At 40.0% G+C, this 19260-nt stretch overlaps 2 protein-coding genes and 1 pseudogene across 4 annotated transcripts; 1 reads left to right on the top strand and 2 right to left on the bottom strand.

The window, feature by feature from the left end:
* The first annotated feature begins 117 nt into the window (after positions 1 to 117).
* Positions 118 to 2618, top strand: LOC146462627 (uncharacterized). The gene is made up of 3 exons (XM_085085366.1): positions 118 to 231; positions 528 to 571; positions 1352 to 2618. Exons 1-3 carry the CDS (start codon positions 140 to 142, stop codon positions 1570 to 1572), a joined length of 357 nt encoding a protein of 118 aa, XP_084941492.1. The 5' UTR covers positions 118 to 139; the 3' UTR covers positions 1573 to 2618.
* Positions 2619 to 3009: 391 nt separating this feature from the next.
* On the bottom strand, positions 3010 to 12199 carry LOC146462626 (uncharacterized). 3 transcript variants are annotated; one of them, XM_085085363.1, is made up of 11 exons: positions 12077 to 12199; positions 11155 to 11259; positions 10279 to 10412; positions 9454 to 9595; positions 8992 to 9107; positions 8310 to 8454; positions 7732 to 7868; positions 6622 to 6763; positions 5686 to 5801; positions 4017 to 4766; positions 3010 to 3414 (listed from the first exon to the last, which is right to left on the bottom strand). In XM_085085363.1, the coding sequence occupies exons 2-11, from the start codon at positions 11222 to 11224 to the stop codon at positions 3151 to 3153; spliced, it is 2016 nt and encodes a 671-aa protein (XP_084941489.1). In that variant the 5' UTR covers positions 11225 to 11259; positions 12077 to 12199; the 3' UTR covers positions 3010 to 3150. The 3 variants fall into 3 exon arrangements, with proteins under 3 accessions (XP_084941489.1, XP_084941490.1, XP_084941491.1); XM_085085364.1 differs by having other exon boundaries at positions 11155 to 11250; positions 12067 to 12191; XM_085085365.1 differs by having other exon boundaries at positions 11155 to 11250; positions 12077 to 12178.
* Positions 12200 to 14571: 2372 nt separating this feature from the next.
* On the bottom strand, positions 14572 to 15500 carry LOC146462625 (uncharacterized; annotated as a pseudogene).
* Positions 15501 to 19260: the final 3760 nt, after the last annotated feature.

The raw sequence follows: 19260 nt of genomic DNA, 5'->3' as shown, positions 1-19260 counted from the left end.
TTGTTTTAGCTTTTATTTTTTGAAGTTATTAATTATAACCTCCCCACCCCTCCCTCAGTTTATTCCCCATTCACTTATCAAATTTCTTGTGAACAGCGGTTTGTCCCATAGCGACAGACTTGTCAAGAAACCATCCAATATGGCGGGGGTCAATGCAACTATGAATGTGAAAGATTTTGACTCGGTTTTGGATCTGGTACATCAGCAAGCTAGTAAATTTTTTACGGGCATGTAAGTATTTGGGACATTTTTATCAAATCATATTTATTTCTCGTAAAAATCAAGTCCTTCAACAAATGGCTGCAACGAAATTGTAACAATTTGCAATGACAACACTCTTAATTAAGCTTAATTAAGCAACGGTATCGTGTCGCTTGCTTTTAAGCTTTCAGAAGTTTTATTATGTGGTTCATATCTTTGAGGGTTGGAAGACCTTTTTAAGAAATATTTTAAGCATGTTTGCTCACACCTCAAACACAAAATAACAAAACTTTTTAAATTTGATTTTTATTCTTTGATTTTAATAGGCAAATGGGATCTGGTATGACCTACTCGATCGAGGATGCCAAAAGTGAGTATAACTGACTTTTGGGCTTGTAATGGCAAACCCAATCTGGTAAGAATGCCAAAATTGCTGGGGGTGGGGGTGGGGAGTAGGAATTGGTTTGGGCTCCCCTCGGTAGCTTTCATATTCTCCCCAGATTGAACTCGCCATTACAAACCAAAGTGGCAGCTAATACTTGAAGTAAATGATCTTGAAGATTACACAAAAAAATGCAGGACTTGTAACTGTCTACAAATTGATTGGCAAAATGGGATGCAACCTTTGTATTTCAAAACTTTTGAATGCACACATCCACACAACGTACAAATAAACTGTACTGAATACTTTTCGTGGCCAGGCCTCTTCTAGTAAAGATAAACACGCCAGACATCACTTTATGTGTAAATAAACCAAACTGATTGCAGGGCTGACACTACAGCAAAGGGAAATTTTATTTGGGCCAATATTTCAGCTAGTTCCACTAGTCTTCTTTAGGGCCAAGCTGGACCCAGAGTCCTCAGGCTCTTTGACCAGCAGTTGGTCGCCAGTAGAGACTCTGGAGTAGTGGAATTTAATTACCGCAGGATTTCTGCGGTAAAACAGTGCAAGCCGTTATGGGGCAGCCACTCAAAAAATTTAAATTTTTTCGAATTCTTCAGAGTCTCTCCTGGCGACGAACCGCTGTCCAAAGAACCTGAGCACTCTGGGTACGAGAATGCTTTAGGGCCAGAATTACTTGTAACTAATTTCATTACTGCAAAAGCCACACTGGTTTGTAACGACGTTTTGTTAATTCTAATGAACCAGCTGACCTGGATGGCTTATCCAAGCTGACCGACACCCTTCATGAGAAGCTCCTGTCGTCAGGGGTAAATGCGATTCCTTTAGATTCTGAAATGCTTCAGTTGGATTATCAAGCCACAATAAGAAAAGGACAGGAAGAGGCAGAACTCAGTAGAATAACCATGCAACGAGTACAGACAAACTGTGCCACACTCAGTAAGGCAATGGGAATGCCCAGAAAATGAATATTAAGTGTGGAGTGTCAAGGTATTTGTCAGTTTGCGTACAAAGCCTTACCAAGGTGGCCATTCGCCAACATATGGATTTGGTGAGCCCAATGCCGTTTGAATACTGGAAAGTCAGTGAACGACATTGTAAGAGTTGGCTTTCAAATGGAAGCAATTTACGGATTGCACTCTTCACAATTCTTACATGACAATCTGAGCAACTTGATGACACAGAGATTTGAGAATCTATGGGAGTTGCAGAACATATTTTTTTAATTTTTTTATTTGTTTTCAATAGAAAACTCAATTATAAAACAAGCTAATCATAGTTAATTATTTCAAACCATAACGACTAACACCTTTCACAACAGTTAAGCTAAACCATACTCTCTATTTGACCAAGTAGTAACTGTATGTTGTAAGGATATATTAAATGCTTGCTGGAGGGTCTTAAAAAGAGCTAGATATGTGGCTCAAATAATGTTGATCTCCAAAAGTAACTATTTTTATCAAATCATTTTTTTGTCACTCTTAGGCTTTAGCAATGCCGGACGTACTGGCTGTTGAAGATAATATTAATTTAAAAGTAGCCACATATTCTTGTGCGTTTATACCATAGAATTGCAAAAATTGTTAAAATGAAGCCGTTCACAATCACAGAAACAAAGACCATTTTACAAAGTGGGCTAATATTAATTTCCATTTTCTCTTGCTTTTAAAGCCAAAGTCAAACAAAAATAAACTACAGGCAGTTCCTTATCTGGAGATACAGTAGTGATAGTACAGTGACCAAACCATGCGAGTACACAGGAAAATTCATTGCCTCCTGTGAGAAGATGCAACAAGCCGAGTTCACATCCCTCACAGGAGACAATTTTCACGTGCGCTCACATGGTATACTTGTTTTACTATCCCTAAGAAAAATAAGGGATTGTTTGTGGTCAAAACCAAAAATATAATATATTATTTTCTACTATGCTTGTGAGCTGCTAAAGCCATGCTTAATGGCCAATCACAAAATACTATGGTTCTGATCAAAGTGAATAAACAGTTTCTGGCCAGTAGGCTTTGTCCCTACTTTATATATTGTTTAATTAACTGGAAAAATAATGGCATGTTAAACGACGCAAAGTTTGTTTGGAAACAAAAATATGGCTTTGGGGAAAATATCATCATCATCATCATCATCTGTCAACCAAGCTACAATGGTATGGGTTTGAGTCACGCCCAATACATGTTTGACATGCCACAAAGAGAAATAAAAATATCCCAGAGAACTATTATGAATATCTTGAGCAAAATAAATGACTGACAATCATGTCATGTTATTTCTAATCCGTTAAACATATCATGCACGACAATGAAAGTTGGACACTTCAGTTACAAGAAGTCTTGATCATAGCGATTTGGCTAAATAAAAGAAATTATGTGTCATAGACTTGCAAGTGCAAGTCATGTTGTCTTAAAGGGGGTTTAACTCAGTTAAGCAATTTGTGCAATTTCATTTTTGGAAGAAAATAATTCAGAAGCAGAACTGGTATCCAGAAACACAGCAATTTTGTCTGGCCTGAAAAAGATCACTGCCTGTCCCATGCACTAAGGAAGCGGTGCTGTTTCCGAAAACTCTCTCATCAGCATGTTGGTTTCAGACTCCCTCACTGGTTCATATCCCCGCCAAAGGCTGGGAAACCGGTTTCCATTGCCGAACGACCACCATACACCACACACCAGCGCCAGCACACAGATCAGCAACACAACCATGACTATCACCAGTCCTGTGGGGCTGAAATTCTTTTTCTCTTTCTTGTCTTCTTTGTGCTTTTCATCTGCAGCCTCACCAACATCAACGTCGTTTTGTAACTGTGAATCAAAACATACATGTAAGAGTAGTGTATGCTAAAGGCAGGTGTTGAATCAAGAGGGATGGGTTTACCTTGTACACTGTTTATTCCCAGCGCTACCACCAAAGGGGAGGTTTACATAAAGGGGTGCACCAAGGCTATACTAAGGCTTGAGGAAGAGAAGTGGAGTGCATTTCCTCTTCCCCCCCCCCCCCCCCCACCTCCAAAAGCCTGATACTTTGACGTAATAACTGTCATGCTGTACACAGTGGTTCCATGGATGAAATTCTAAATACATAAATTCAATAACATTATTTTGGAGAGCAACATACACTGTCGCATTGAGAATGATGTATTATTCAGTCAGTGTCACAGGCTGCAAGGCATTCTAACAAAAAAAGAAATCCAAGTTCCCTTATAGGAGTCAAACCTATGACTTTCCAACAACATTATTATTAATTTAGATGCTCTACCACTGAGCTTCAGGAGACTCGTGGGAGCTAAGGCCATTAAACTAGGTTCGTGGGACAAACATCTTGCATACTGAGCACTAGGATATGAAAGTTGAAATGTGGCATATTCCCAATGGAATAAAATGTAATGAGAACATAACATTTTTACCTGACTCTCCCAGTTTACAGCCATCCCTCTCACATTGGCAGGCTCAAATGGTTCTGTAGGTTCAGGTGGCTCCGTTGGTTCAGGAGGCTCTGTGGGTTCTGGTGGCTCTGTAGGTTCAGTGGTGGTTACTTTAGGTGTAGTAGAGATGACCCTCTGAGTTGTCGTTTTCTGTTGAGTAGTTGGTGCAGCAGTCTTGGTAGTTGGAACAGAGGTAACAATCTTTACTCCAGTTGTTCCAGGTTGTGTAGTTGTTGCTTTAGCCGTGGTAGAAGTTGTCACACTAGTTGTCGTCTTCTGTCCTGTAGTTGGGGGCATGCTTGTGCTAGTGGCTGGAACTTTGCCTGTTGTTTGCTTTGTAGTTTCAGTTGTCGTTCTCGCTGAGGTCATAGTTGTTGTCTGTTTTATTGTGGTTGGCATGCCTGTGGTTTTCTTCCCAGTGGATGGGTGTCCTGTGGTTGGCATGCCTGTAGTTTTCTTCCCGTTGGATGGGTGTCCTGTGGTTGGCATGCCTGTGGTTTTCTTCCCAGTGGATGGGTGTCCTGTGGTTTTCTTCCCAGTGGGTGCATGTCCTGTGGTTGGTTTCCCACTGGTTGGCTTCCTTGTAGAAGGCTGCTGCGTACTTGGTTTTCCTGATATTGAGCGCTCAGTACTTGGTGGTTGTGTTGAAGGCTTAGTGGTTGGTGTACTTTGAATGCAGTTATAATTTCGGTAAACATGAGTATAGTGGCAAGCTTTTATACAACTGTCAGCCTTTGAGAGAGAGAAATAAATTATTTTATTGTTAGAAAAGTGACTTTTTATTCTTAGCATGGAACAATTATTATTAATCGAATTTTCTAACATCCGCTTGGTGGTTACATAGCTTTATTGTGCAACATATATACTAAATTACACTAAAGAAAAGTTGAGCTGTGTTGATGACAACCCAAGAAGGCAGGCCATTTTATCTGAAAGAAATCAACTTACAAATGTCTTGTGTACTATTAGACTCTTAGTCTTAGAAAGCAACACAAACAACATCTTGAGTGAATTCTTATTGAGAGAGAGATTCTATGGCAGGGGAAACAGCTATTCCTGGAGTTATATTGAAAGATTAATGGCGTTGAGTTAGAGTTAAAAGCCAAAATCTTGAATTAAAGATTTTAGAAGGCCAAAATCCTTAATTCAAGATTTTCGATCCCCAAAATCTTGAATTAACTTTTAGAGATGACAGTTGGCAATTTTCTTTAATTTGTTTTTGACCTCCCATAAGTGACCACTTGTCACAAACACGTCATATCTCCTCATATCTATTCCCTGTTTACAAAGAGTTGGACAATTTACTTTTGTAACATGTACATTCTTGGGTAGTTCTGGGCACATAAATGTCACAATCGGAGGCACCAGGTGTTCTGAAATAGACTTGTCCCATTTGCTGTTTTAGGTAATTTATCACAGGCAAATCATCAACTTGGATACTGAAATTCTTTGTCAATATAATTTTGGAACGTTGAAAAACGTTTTTGTGGCTACTAAAACTCTGGAGTCACCTTATGCTAATGAGTTCAAAATTTAGACCCCTTGTGGTCTGACCTCTAGTAAGCGAACACCTCCCGTGCGTGACCACCCAGGCTTGACATTTTGGATACTCACTTATGGGAGATTTGACTGTAATTAATACATTACTTACTATGATTCTATTGTTGTAAGAACCTCCATCCACATAGCAGCCATTAGGACCTGTCCAGCCCCACCAGCAGAGACAACGCCCATTAGACAGGCATGACCCAGCACTGTGATATGTGCCTGTATAAATATTACAGAATCATCATTACATAAGTAACAAGCCTGCAAAATGGATGCACAGACATAAGTGATAAACATGTCAAACTTGCAATCTGGCAAGGGGTGACTTTATTACATTTTGGGCCACAGGTTAAGCAACCTGCCACAGCCTAACCAGGATTCTACAGCATAAATGTTCCTTGCATGCAAGGCAAAAGCACACAAAGTTCACCCACCTCCTTTTAATTACAGACTTTAAGCCTTTTATCACGGAAAATGTGAGCTCAACAAATGCAGAGTAAGAAACAACACGATGGTGGAATCGGATGTATACTAGAGTGAAACGGACAGCAAGGAATGTTCGTACTAAGTCAATCAGCCACATTTTCACATATTTTTACCTGTTTACTATAATTACTTTATTCCTCCCATATAATATTACAGATCATTACAGTGATCCTATGTGAAAATATGACTGATTTATTTAGTAAGAATATTATAACTTACTGTCTGTTTCATGATAGTACAGATTGCTATCAATCTGTAAAAATCATGAGACAGTGTTGAGTGAGCAACTCTGTGATCTTTGCGATGTAATAAGAATAAGCTGTGCTATTTCATCCGCTTTCACTGTGGGTTTGCGGCGCCTGTGGTGTATTGGTTATCATGTCTGCCTTGAAGGCACTGAGGAGACCGAGGTTCAAGTACTCACTGCCAAACCATATTTTCACATTGTATTGTATGTTATATCTTGCTTTTACACATATACTAACTAAAAGTGCTGTTTGGGGGGCCATAGTTAGGCATCACGGTAAACACGACTTCTGTGTACTTCAGTTACCTGTGCCACACTGAGGATCACAGGGGAGGGGTGGGACAGTTTGGTTGACAGGCACACTGCACACCTGGGGCGTGGGGATACTCGCACAACTTGGATTTAGATAGTCATGAGTGTAATGACATGCTGTTGTACAATAGTCTGCCTGGAGAAGAAGAAGGTACATATACTGTTAATGATCAAATTAACAGTAATTAAAAGGACCTAATGTTTTCAAACAGTTCTCCATAGGGCTGGGGAGGGGATGGGGGTATTTCCACACACACATGCAGTCATAACGTGCGCAAAAATACTGCCATAATGATATTAGGAGGTACAGTCCTTAACAAGTTTGAAGCTGTAGTGGAATAGCCTTGTTGATCAAAATAATATACAGGTGATGAGCATTTTGGAAATAATTACTAAAGACAAAGTGTTGATGTTTATAGAAATTCTCCTAACTAGTACTATAAGAAATATATGGAGCACAGTGGGGAGAGTATTCATGTTGATAAATTATGGGTCTTAAGGTGTTAACACTGAACCTACATTGGGCTCTTCCCTTTAAGGGAACTGGTCATAACAAGTTTGTTTGAAGAGGACATCCCACCTTGTCTGGGGTAGGGGAGTTATCGAAAACAACACCTATCTACTGAACATTACCAACAAAATGACAACATTTTATTGGCTTTAAAATTTTAGTTTACACAGAAATATTCAGCTAGCAAGAGTTAGCATTGCTAAATAAACAAGAAAAGTGAGTGAGAATGATGTATTAATCAATAAATGACACAGGGATACTCGGAAAAAATTCCGAGTGCTCCCACGATCAGGAGTCGAACCCAAGACCTGCCGATTACCAGTTCGGATGCCCCACCACTGAACTACAGGAGACTCGCGGGAGCCAAGGCCATCAAACTAGGTTCATGGGACAAAGAAAAGTGAGGTTTGGATCTTATGGTCATTTTTTACTGCTGGATAGGGGGAGGGAGGCTATATGCAGTAAAGACACCATCTTTTGAGGTTGAGGAAGGGGAGTGCAGGCAGTCAGACCGCCATCTGTTTTGTCACAGTGGCTTGATGGGTCCTGTTCGAGTATAGTAGTTTTGACTGCTTCTCTCAAAAAATAATTACCACAATCCTGTTCTTGTTAAGCCCAGATGTGATGTACACTGCATTAGGCCCAGTCCATCCCCACCAACAAAAACAACGGCCGTCACTTCGGCAGGTTCCCTGACCTCCTCCTGCGCATTGGGGGTTACAAGTGGAAGCTGATGAAGCAAACAGATCAAAACACAAGTTGTCTTTACTTGTCAACATACAATCATTTGTAATAACAAGGACTGAATGAAGGTATATAAGCGTAGCAAGATCCCTCACAATCTGCATGGCCCTGATTTATCACAATCCCACGTCCAGGAACTTGTTGGAAGCTGGCAAGAACTTCACAGGTTACAAATATTTTGTAAGATTATACAAGATCCTTGAAGATCTTTGAGGATTAGTAAAGATCCTCACTATACAAAGCTCATCTTCAAAGATCCTTGAGACGGTCAATCAATGAACACCACACAAATACGACAGATCAATCAGAAAATTATGAGGAAAAACATTTAATACTGATTCACACATAAAACTGAATTAAAATACAGGCAGGGATAAACTATGTTCATATATTATAATTAAGTTAATAAATCTGGTGTTTTGATTACCTAGTGCTGCGACTACCACCTGCTGTTTTGCCGCAGTCGAGGGTTGAACAGTACTAGACTGTGTTGTCGCAGCTGCCTGACTCTTGGCGCAATTTTTATTTCTATAAACATGAGTATAATGACAGGCTGTAACACACCTGTCAGCCTGGAAAACAAAAACAGATTAAAAGGAAAACAGTTTTAAGTGCAAGGAATTTGGAAAGCTCAAAGCAACTACTGAGTTATACTTCTTCACACTTAATACTCGCACCAATAGTCATAATGATGACGATGATGATGAAAAAGAAGAAGATTGTTCCAATTGTCATTGGGTATCTAAGGAGTACACCAAAAAGTCTTGAAGGGAATCTCAAGGAAAATGGAAGTAAAATGACGAATACGTTAGAGTAAAAGACAATGCTCTTGGGAAGTGCAAGAATCCTCCAGAGAATCAGCGGTATCTAAGGTGACTTGTTGACGCCTGGTTAAAGATGGTAACACCACCATTCGCCAGAGAAGATTATTTTTTTTAAATTAGTCCCTAGCCAGACATTTAGGAAATATGGACAGCGTGTTTGCAGTGGACAACTGTCATGTCTGGCACAGTAGGGTTAAAAAGTAGAATGGCACTGCCAAGGAGTACGGATCAAGTATAATCCAGCAGTAACTTCCTTTTCCCCTGCAGCTAACAATAAACACTTACAAGGATTCTGTTGTTATAAGTTCCTCCATCGACATAGCAGGCATTGGGTCCAGTCCAACCCCACCAGCAGAGGCAACGCCCATTGGACAGGCAGGATCCAAGACCATGATAATTCCCTAGAGGATACAATAAATTAGTTCAGTTTAAAGTGCAAGACATTTTATAACTCATTTACAGTAGTTTTCAGAGGGAGTAGAAAATAAAATTTACGGCAAAGGGTGAGTAGAGTCTTTCTATCACACAGACTCCAGGGAAGGGAAAATTTGTCTTGAGATAACAGATGTTTGAGGTAACCAGTCACATCATTCACCACGGCCAAATGTAAAAAAAAAAAAAGAAACATCAATTAAATATAAAAGTTCTTACTTTGAGAGCCCCAATTAATGTGAAACTTTTTTTTGCAAATCTATTAGTTTACTAAATCAGTTTATATTAAGACATCAGCATCATGTACATATTTACCTGTTCCACACTGAGGATCACAGGCGAGGGGTGGGACAGTTTGGTTGACAGGCACACTGCACACCTGGGGGGTGGGGATACTGGCACAACTTGGATTCAGATAATCATGGGTGTAGTGACAAGCTGTTGTACAATAGTCCGCCTGAGGAAAGAGGATTCAAGGTTACATCAGGATAACGTTTAGCTTGTGTTTCCAGGCACAAAAAAGCAACTATTCACAGATTTAATGCGCAGGTTCCTCCTAATGGGTGCCAATTAACAAGTCTGGACTGTTTTTCTACCTTAACATTTGAACTGTTTAACCCTTTAAGCCCCAGTAGTGACCAGCATCTTACTCTCCTTGCAATTTCACCACTAAATCAAATTATTCATCCTGTTTCGTGGGAGGCATAAAAATAGAAGGCATGTTCTTTTTACAATTTGACAAGCTAATCAGATGAATGACCACAAGTTCCTTCTCATTGGCGGAATTTAAATGCCGAGTCGCGTAAGCTACCTGGTTTGGTGGCTTAAATTAAATGGCAATTGCATTGAAGTTTGCCGACTCGCTTAATTTTGAGTGAGTTGGAAAACCAACTGTTTTCACCCTTTTCGTTGATTCCTTGAAACAAGTCTCCTTTTTCAACTTTTTTCCTATCATTCCTGTTTTTAAACAAATCTAGTTCTTGGACATTTTCACGACAAACTTGACTGTTTACCCTTTGCACAGAAGTGAATCAAACCCATTACAACTACACTTAATTTGTCAAGGAAAAGTACTTGTTCATGCATAAGGCCAACCAACCCAAGATGTCAGTCATGAATTTGATCACCAAAAAGACTCACCAGAATCCTATTCTTGAATGAGCCAGACACAAGGTACACCGCATTTGGCCCAGTCCATCCCCACCAACAAAGACAGCGTCCATCGCTCTGGCATGCTCCCTGGCCACTTGTACATCTTGCATCACAAGAGGCAGCTTCCATGGATAAAAACATTTTACTCATTTAATAACTGAAATTTTTGCATACCTCTTTGCCTGGCATCTTTCACTAACCAATTCCCTGCTGTTCCTTTTGTTTGGCATGTTGGTTGGGAGGTGAAGGGGTGGGGTGGGGGTTGAAGCTTTGCACCAATGGTAAACCGGTTGGGTGCCCAGGAGCCAGGGGGCTGGTACCGCCAACCCAAACCCAGGTAAGTAGAAAACCCTGTAAATCTCCCCTATCCACAACCCAGCCACGAAGCCCGCCCACAACCCAGCTCCAGCCCTAGCACCCGCCACATTGAGACTAGAAGTTCAATGGAAAAATAATAAGTAAATAAGACATAGAAATAACCCTAACCCAACCCTAACCCCAATCCCAAGCAAACACAGCCGGGAGGAAATTAAGGGAGGGAAAGAAAAGCCCTACAAAACGCGATAAACCAACCACGCCATGAAAAACGCTGAGTAGAGCAAAAGCTTACGAGAAGTCAACTACAAAAGGAATGCAGCCAGTCATACAATAAAAAAGTGTCCTGTGCCTGATATCACCATCATGTTCCCATGTTTCCCATGAAACTTTGAATTTGGTCATTTCACATCTTTTGTTTTTGGCTGATTATCGTTGCCATCACCATCGTGTTTTCATAAGGTCCCTATTATCACAGCAAATCATCCAAATATTGTATCATGAAAATGTCAGGAAAACCAAATCACTCTTTATCATGATCACCTGTACATGTACTCCTTGCTACGAACTGGAACACCAGCAACACAGTTACTAAACTTATCATAACCTTGGTCATCATAGCTAGTCAAGCCTTGATCCTGCTCCCTGCAAATCCTGAAATGGAAGAATTGTCGTCAAAAGCTGCAATAAGTCTCTGATTTGTAACAGTGAAGAAAAGATCACCCTGTCCTGGCAAAGCAAACAAGCCCTGCCTAAAGCCAATAACATTATCTATTGTTGGGACAGGTTTGTAAACATTAAAAACAACATCATTACATGAACTGAAATCAAATAGTATGGGTTTTAAACTATTGAATAATTAAAAATATATATCTGTAAAGAACATGAGTTGTAGATTATGCTAGAGGAGAGCGAATTTGATCCAAAAAATGCTTAGGTCACCATAACCTTATTACAAGCTTAAAATGAAATCCTTGTACGATTTCTGTCGATTTCTTGAACTAATTTCAGAAGATCAAAAGACGATTTCAATCTCACCTGCAGGAAAGCAGAGCCAAACAAATATGTATACAGCCAAGTAAAGGGTGAACAGCGATCATGTGCAACTCGATCAAGAGTTCTTCCGGGGATCTCTAGCAAATAGACTCGTGTCTGATCTATTTCGATCGATTCTGTAGAATCTATGACAGACCTCATTATATGCATACGGGCTTTACATTTATCACAACTTGTTTTTGAAAATAAGCAAACTTTACAACCTCTGACAACTGCAGGCTATACAAATATTTCGTTTTGGAGGAAGACCCGGAAATTACCCATCTTTTTAAAAGTTTAAGCTGAAATGTGTAGCGGAGCTTGGTCCAAAAGAACGCACTGTATATTCCAATGGATCATATGAAATGGCGTAAATGCGCTTCAAAACTTTGATCATACGAACATAAAGTTTTTTTTTTTTACTACATTTTCTTACCTATTAACGAAGTAAGACGGATCCTCGTCACAGAATTAGGAGAACATCGTTCATCTCAAGAACATCACAAGACAGCTCTTTACCAAGAACAGTTTTTCGCAGAACGTAACTCGATACGCTGGAAGTAACGCAAGTTCTGATTGGCTGCAATGGAGTCGCTCCCAGTCTCGGAGGAGCTAAAGCCGCTGACGTTATTGCTAAATAGTAGAAGGATGCGCATTGGTCGGCGAAGTCGTGGAATACAGTCGACATCTCTTTTGTTTGTTTACTGTACGTTTGTTTGTTATGTTTTTGGATTTTACCACCCCCCCTCCCCCCGCCCAAATCCTCTCACAGTGGGCTCTCAGAATGAGTATTTTTATACACTCAACTTCATCATCCAGAATCTTGATAAACAAAAACAAATTAGCAACATCTCTGAAAAAATTGAACGCGGAAAAGAAAAATGTATACAACCTTTTCGACGATACCATTCACGCAGTAGTTCCCTCCGGAATACAATTTATGCAGTTACGAAAAGAAAGCCTGAAAAAAAATTCGGGCTTGAATCGAACGGGATTCGAACCCGGTGAAGTGCTCTGTGACGAGAAAAATTATATGGTAAGCAGAATTTAACTAAAACCTTGATTGTATGTACCAAAATAACATAAATCGGATCCAAACAGTCCTCGAACTGTTTGCTTAAGTATTCTATCGTAAATTCAATAGGTTATGACTAATGTTTGCTTTTGGTTCTTTTTACTTGCATATTTTCTTTTGTTTTGACTTTTTGTTTGATTTGAAATATTGCTGAACTCTGTTCGCTCAACTAACATTCTGTATTTGTCGATACCTAGCTAGCCTTTTTCAATTGGATTCTGTAGGTGCAGAACTATGCTTCTCGTTGTTTACTGTGATCCTAGCTGTGCTAGCAGTTTGCGCTTTTTGAATAGAGTTTCGTTCAAGAACCAATCGCATAATGGAACAGTCTTTCAATCAGTTTTGTATTTGCATTGCTAGCTGCTGTTTGAACTTTAGTTCTTCTGAATAGGATCAGTTCTTGCAATAGAAAATTGTATTTTTCAGCTGGCTTAGTTTGCATTTTTGTATAAAAGTTCTTTGTAATTCTATTATTTCAATGTTGTCATAAAAACTGTTTTCAATAGGTTCTTTTACTACATAGAGACGTTGCTTGTAAATTTTAAGTCGATTTTTTATTTGTAATTAAGGACGGTGCCTACTTATACAGAGGTATTTTTGCACAGTTTATGACTATGCGTGAAAAGCAGATCTTAGATAGGGCTATTGGAATCCAAAAACCAAAATTGGGGGTAACCACGGAATTTTTAAAGATAATTAAGAAACAATAATTCTAAAAAGTGCGAAAATAAAAAAGCAATATATGGCATTTTTTATCAAATTGAAGCTTTATTATGTCTAAAAAATAAAATGTATGGTTACCCCCAATTTTCTTTTTAAATACCAAGAAACACTTGCTAAGTTCTGCTTTCTGCGCATAGTTTTAAACCGCCAAAACTATCCCTGTATTAGTAGGCACCACCCATATGAAACCCGAGTACCTCGAGATGCACAGAACGTACCCGCAGTAACAAAAGTAGGCACCGTCCAAGAGGCTGTAAAATGACACCAACGCAGACATCACTTACCGCCAGGTTACGAAACAAGATTTTGGACGGTAGATCAAGCGAAATTTCTGTGTGGAGAGCAACTAAGATCAGGGTATTTCCGAGAAATGCAGTTATGGACAACAAAATGTTTATCACTAAAAGGCATGCATATCGGCTTGCTGTGTATACTTCCAGTTAATTCTGTTGAGCAAAACGGTGCTTCACGTAAGTTTTAGTTTCCGTCTCTTGTATAGTTTCTTATAGAGGCTATCATTTCACTTAAGTGGCAGTACCTGTGAAACTGAGTTTCATTGCTTCTTTATAAGGACAATAGTATGCCAAACAAGTCAAATTAACTCACTGATTTTGATTTCTCTGGTTTTGATTTTGATTTCTCATCTTTTTATAAAACACAAGAAGATAATTTTGTCCTCCCACGTTTTGTTTTATAATGACTTTGAAACCGAAATACTAATATAATAATACCCCTCCGCTTCCTCCCAGTTTTGAAGAAAATATTGTTCAAGATGTTGCTACATATCTTTGTCAAATTTGACTCGAATTTCTCGATTATTTCAGTACAGCAAGTTGTGAGGTCTTCTCTTGTTGCACTCCATTCTTTGCCAAAATCACATTACATCGTTGAATTTAATACCGTCACAAAATTTAATGTACAACACGCCTGCTTCTGAAGTAGCTGTTAAAGGATTCCATTCAAAAATTCCCTTTTTAATCCTCCGTCCCTTTGTCACTTTAATCTAGGATTCTCTCCTTCCCCGGGGAAGGAAGGGTGTATGTTTGTCCAGGGGGTAGGGGAAGGGTTTGACTTTTTGTTACAGACGGATTTTTCTCCTCCCACCATCAGTCTCGCTCTACAGAAGACACAGATCCAGTTAAACCCATGCATTTATTGTGTATCTTGCAAAATACAAAGTAAATCTCCGCTTGAACCAAAAAAAAATAAAAGCTCACAAGTTAACAGTGAGTACAAAACAGTAATAATGGTCAAAGGCACCCTTAAAAAAAATCAGGTAATTCAATATCCCGAACACCAGCGTTAAGAAGAAATAAAAATAAACCATTGAGGCCGCGGTTTTCTGAACTGAGCTGCTGTGCACCCGTGCATCTACAGGCAACGCACCAGGATAAAGGCGTGTTTTGAACGGTCTCGCATGGCGTTGCTGGCAAAGCGGATATCCCTTCCACGCTCCAGTTCGTTGGTTGCTCGGATCAGCAAACCGTAATTAGGTACTCCCGACGCCCAGCTCTTCACTGCATTTGTGACGTCAAACTCCACGAAACTTCTCACGGGACGAACAGGAAAAATGACGACTGTGCCACACTGAGGGGCTGCTTCTGCGTCGCTACCGTCGAGACTCAGCCATGGCGAGGACCATGGAACACCTGTCAAGCGATGTGTACTGGTCGCTTGAGCTTCGCGCCAGGATTTTTTCACCAAGTACAATTCCATATAGCGGGGAATGTAAGGTGTGGTCTCGGGGGAATGCCAGCTCGGTTTGTGGGCGTACACAAAGTACAGATACATCTTGGCAGAATGAATCTGTGACGCGTTTCAAGTGCTGGGAAGGTCTTCAAACTGCACCAGTGAGCGCTTGTTAGGGTAGCCTGGGTGCTTGGCAACAAGCAGATACTCCAGATAGTTGTAGTTGGTATGCCCACGTTCTAGGGTGACATCTTGTACCACATGGAGCCAGTGTATTGTACCGGCGCCAGAGTTGAATGATGTCACGCCTTTCAAGGTTGAAGCGAGTAACGCAACCATCACCACTTTTGCTAGGCTCACGGTACGTTCCATGCTGCAATTAGATTAAAATTAATTAAATGTGGCATTTTTTTTCTCTTTGCATCCAGGTTCATTAAGCCTAGTCCGTATCAGCAGAATAGAAAAATTAATGACGATTGAAATTTTGAATACATGAGAAGAAAAGAAAGTTTCCTGCGTTTTACGACGAGAAAAATATTAATCGGCTTTGAAAAATGCGCGCAAAGACAGAAACATAGCAATTCTTTCTCATCCCCAGTTTTGAGAAAAATATGGAAGATTTTGGTCAATTTGAGGAGAGATGGAACCTAATGACCCCTCGTTGAAAAACCAAGACGTTCTTGTCCCAAGCATCGTGAACTTGAAATGGCAGTTTCGCTTGGATAGTTCGCGGGCAGGTTTTTTTTCACCAGTAGAAAGATCATTCTTGCGCTACATCAAATGGCCAAAGCGCAAACTAGCTCTGAGTGAAACCTTTGAAACACGTGACTTCCTTTCCGCTTATTGTTAGCTTTACTCAGCGATGAATTTTCAGCCGGAAAAAAAATTAATGTTTCAATTATTTAAACTTCATGAATAAATATTCTGCTGTTCATATACATTCTCTAGAACCGAGTTTGGAATAACCTCTTTCAAGCGCGGCGATGCGCAAAAATAAGCTTACTTTTCGTTGAAAATTGATGTCTTTGCTAAAAGGCAACGTATCGCAAAACTTTTACGCTTAAAATGAAGCTAAAAGGTTGCTCTAAGAGAGTACCATTTCATCGAAAATGGCTCAAGTTAGCGTTTATAAACCTGGTTTTCACTAACGACGCAAGCACAGACGCAGGCATAAGAATGCTTATTTCACCGTGAAAAAGGACTCGACGTTAACATAGCACAAGCAAAAATATCTTGCTTTCAACAACTATGGACTTTGCTTGCGGAAACAGAGTACATCAAAAGAACTGCCGAGTCACATCATTGACGATACAAAGGTTAACGCCAAGTCAATCAGATGCACCATGTTGATGCAACATCCTGTTGAATCCAACATGTTGCACGATTTTGAACGAAGTTTGATTGAATCCAACATGTTGCACGATTTTGAACGAAGTTTGATTTCCATCAAGGATCGTTTGCAACATTCTCCAACATTTCTTTTGTTCCCACCGAGTTCAACATTGTTGAATGGTGTGTCAATCAAAATGGTATATTATTTAACATTGACAATCAAACCTGTAACCTGTGAGTTGGATTATCAGGCGCGCTACCCATCGGGTGATTTACCTTGGATTTCTTTTTGAAAATACCATGTATAGTCTGTTGTTTAAGCGTAATTTCCTTACTATGAACTCCCGAATTTCCACTGTAGAGAAGCTTAGTAAACTGTATAGTATCCCTGGGGATTACATGTATTTATTCTCTCCGCTTTTTAGAAATCCCAAAGCCCAGTCTCAGGACAGAGTTCTGAGAGTTAGGATGGCTGCCCCGTGCTGGCAGATATAAGCTCAAAATGATACCTTCAACTAATTCTCAACGTTTCCGGAAATTTAAGAACAAAAACCTTTTTAAATCTTAGCTGCAGAAAAGCAATTATAAAGCCAAACAAACGGGTATATAGCCAAGTAAAGGGTTAACAGCCATGAGTGCAACTCGATCAAGAGTTCTTCGATCTTCCGGGATCTCTGGCAGTGGAGTTTAGTCTAAAAGAACCCCACTGTATATTACAATGGATCATATGAAGTGGCATAAATATGGTCCAGAATTTTGATCATACGAAATTAAGTCTCTTTCTTACCTATTAACGAAGTACGACAGATCCGCGTCTTAGCATTAGAACAAAACCCTTCACCTCAAAAACATCACAAGACAGTTTTACTGACTATGGTATTACCAAGAAACAGTTTTTTTTCACAGGACGTAACTCGATACGCTGGAAGAAACGCAAGTTCTGATTGGCTGCATGCAATGGAGTCGCTGCCATAATCTCGTACCCAGATCTACTCACCCGGCAGGAGGTCTGGAATGTGACACATAGCACAACAGCAGAAAAGCTATGTTCACGAATTGCCCAAGATGGATTTTCAAGATCAATTTGTCGCTATAATTTTTTGGTAATATTTCACCTAACGTTTTCCAAATAAAAAAAATCGATGGTTTCTAGTTTCTGGGAAAGAAGAAAGTCGCCGCTAAAGTTTTGTTAACAATGGTGGGCAAATTGTGCCTTTACTCCGGAATTGCATGATCAAGAGGGCGCTTATTGCAACTGGAAGGCGCTAAATCGAATCAATACGGTTCCTATTTTCTTGAACGGGGTATCTTGTGGGCATTGGCTACAGTTTCTGTCTGTCACAAAATAAGGCATTTCTTACATAGGTACAGAGTCAGTCATATCTGAAACCTCGTTCCCAGGGTCTCTCCTCTTCACGTCCCATGAGAACGAGGTTGTCATATCATCCGATGATATGACTGACTCGGTCCTTGTTATCTGCCGTTTATATATAGTCAAACATTTTGTAAACATCTTTGCACTGAAGATCGATGCTGAAGTATCGGAAAAATGTTTTCCAAACTCAAACGTTGGGTCGTTGTGTTGAAATGTTTGATATGTATTCTACTGCTACAAAAATTCGGTAACTTAGAACTGATATACAGCTGTTTCGACAAAGGTTGTCCAAAAATTGCGTGCGCTTTTACGCTTTTTTTGGACAACCTTTGTCGAAACAGTTGTATGTCCCCTTCAAAGTCACAACTTGTCTGCATCTGAGCCCTAGCACATGAACAGTGCGAGAATTCTGTCCACTTACAGAAGTCGATGTCAACAAACACACAGAAAACAGCACATATCCTGTCATAACTGCTGCGGCAATTGCGTAGCGATGGGCTCCTGGTAGCGACAAACTTCCATTGTTCGATCACCAAACTGCATCAAATGGACAACTTCAAGAGGCTCTAAAAGGAAGGCCTGCCCTGGTGCCATATGTTTTCTGTATTCGGTTTACATGCAAAAAGTTGTACTTGGCCCTAGTGCTAGGATCCTCCTAGAGAAAGGAACTTCCTAGCTGAGAGATAGGAAGATCCTAGCACCATGTAAACTACCTTCGCTCGGAAGATCCTAGTACTAGCAGCAAAAAAGAACTAACATGGCGGCAGCCGGGCGTTCAACTGCTAAAGGCGGACAATTTTTTCTCTTTTCATTCTCCACTTGGTAGCCACCCCGACCGAAATTTCTGCATGTAAACTAAACGAAAAGTTGTTTCGCCTTCTCGAATCTTCCTAGTGCTAGGATCTTCCTCCCTCCATGTAAACAGCCCCTTAGTTTTGGTTTCCGTCTCCAGTACAGTTTCTTATAGGCGGCCATCATTTTCCTTCAGTGGCAGTTCCTGTGAAGCTAAGTTTCATTGCTTCTTTGTAACGACGAGTAATGTCTACATATACTAAACACATCAAATTAACTCAAGTTTTGTAAAGAAAACAAAAGTCGCTAAAATTCTTTTAAAATAATTTCGAAATATTTGATAGAGCTAGAGAGGAGTTTTAACGCTGCGAAAAACCACGAAAGCTAACTTCATGCATCTGATGTCCTCGTCCGTTACTGATGACCGAATTACGTCATTGTATTGTCTACTGAACGGTGGTTCAACAAGCCGACATCATTTTTATTCGAGAAGAAAAGGACCTGCGCAAAAAGCTCAAAGCTGAGATCCTTTTGGTGCGCTGGCCAAAAGAACCTCGGCTCTGGGGACGAGAATTATTTCTATAGGCAATTTCCGAGTTGCCTTGAACCTCATTATGAAAGCGAGGTGTTCATA

The sequence above is a fragment of the Pavona decussata genome, unplaced genomic scaffold, assembly GCF_977016875.1.
Source record: "Pavona decussata unplaced genomic scaffold, jaPavDecu1.1 SCAFFOLD_186, whole genome shotgun sequence".
Lineage (NCBI taxonomy): Eukaryota > Metazoa > Cnidaria > Anthozoa > Scleractinia > Agariciidae > Pavona > Pavona decussata.
Note: the sequence above shows the minus strand (reverse complement) of the source record. Positions and strands in the feature narration are given on the sequence as shown.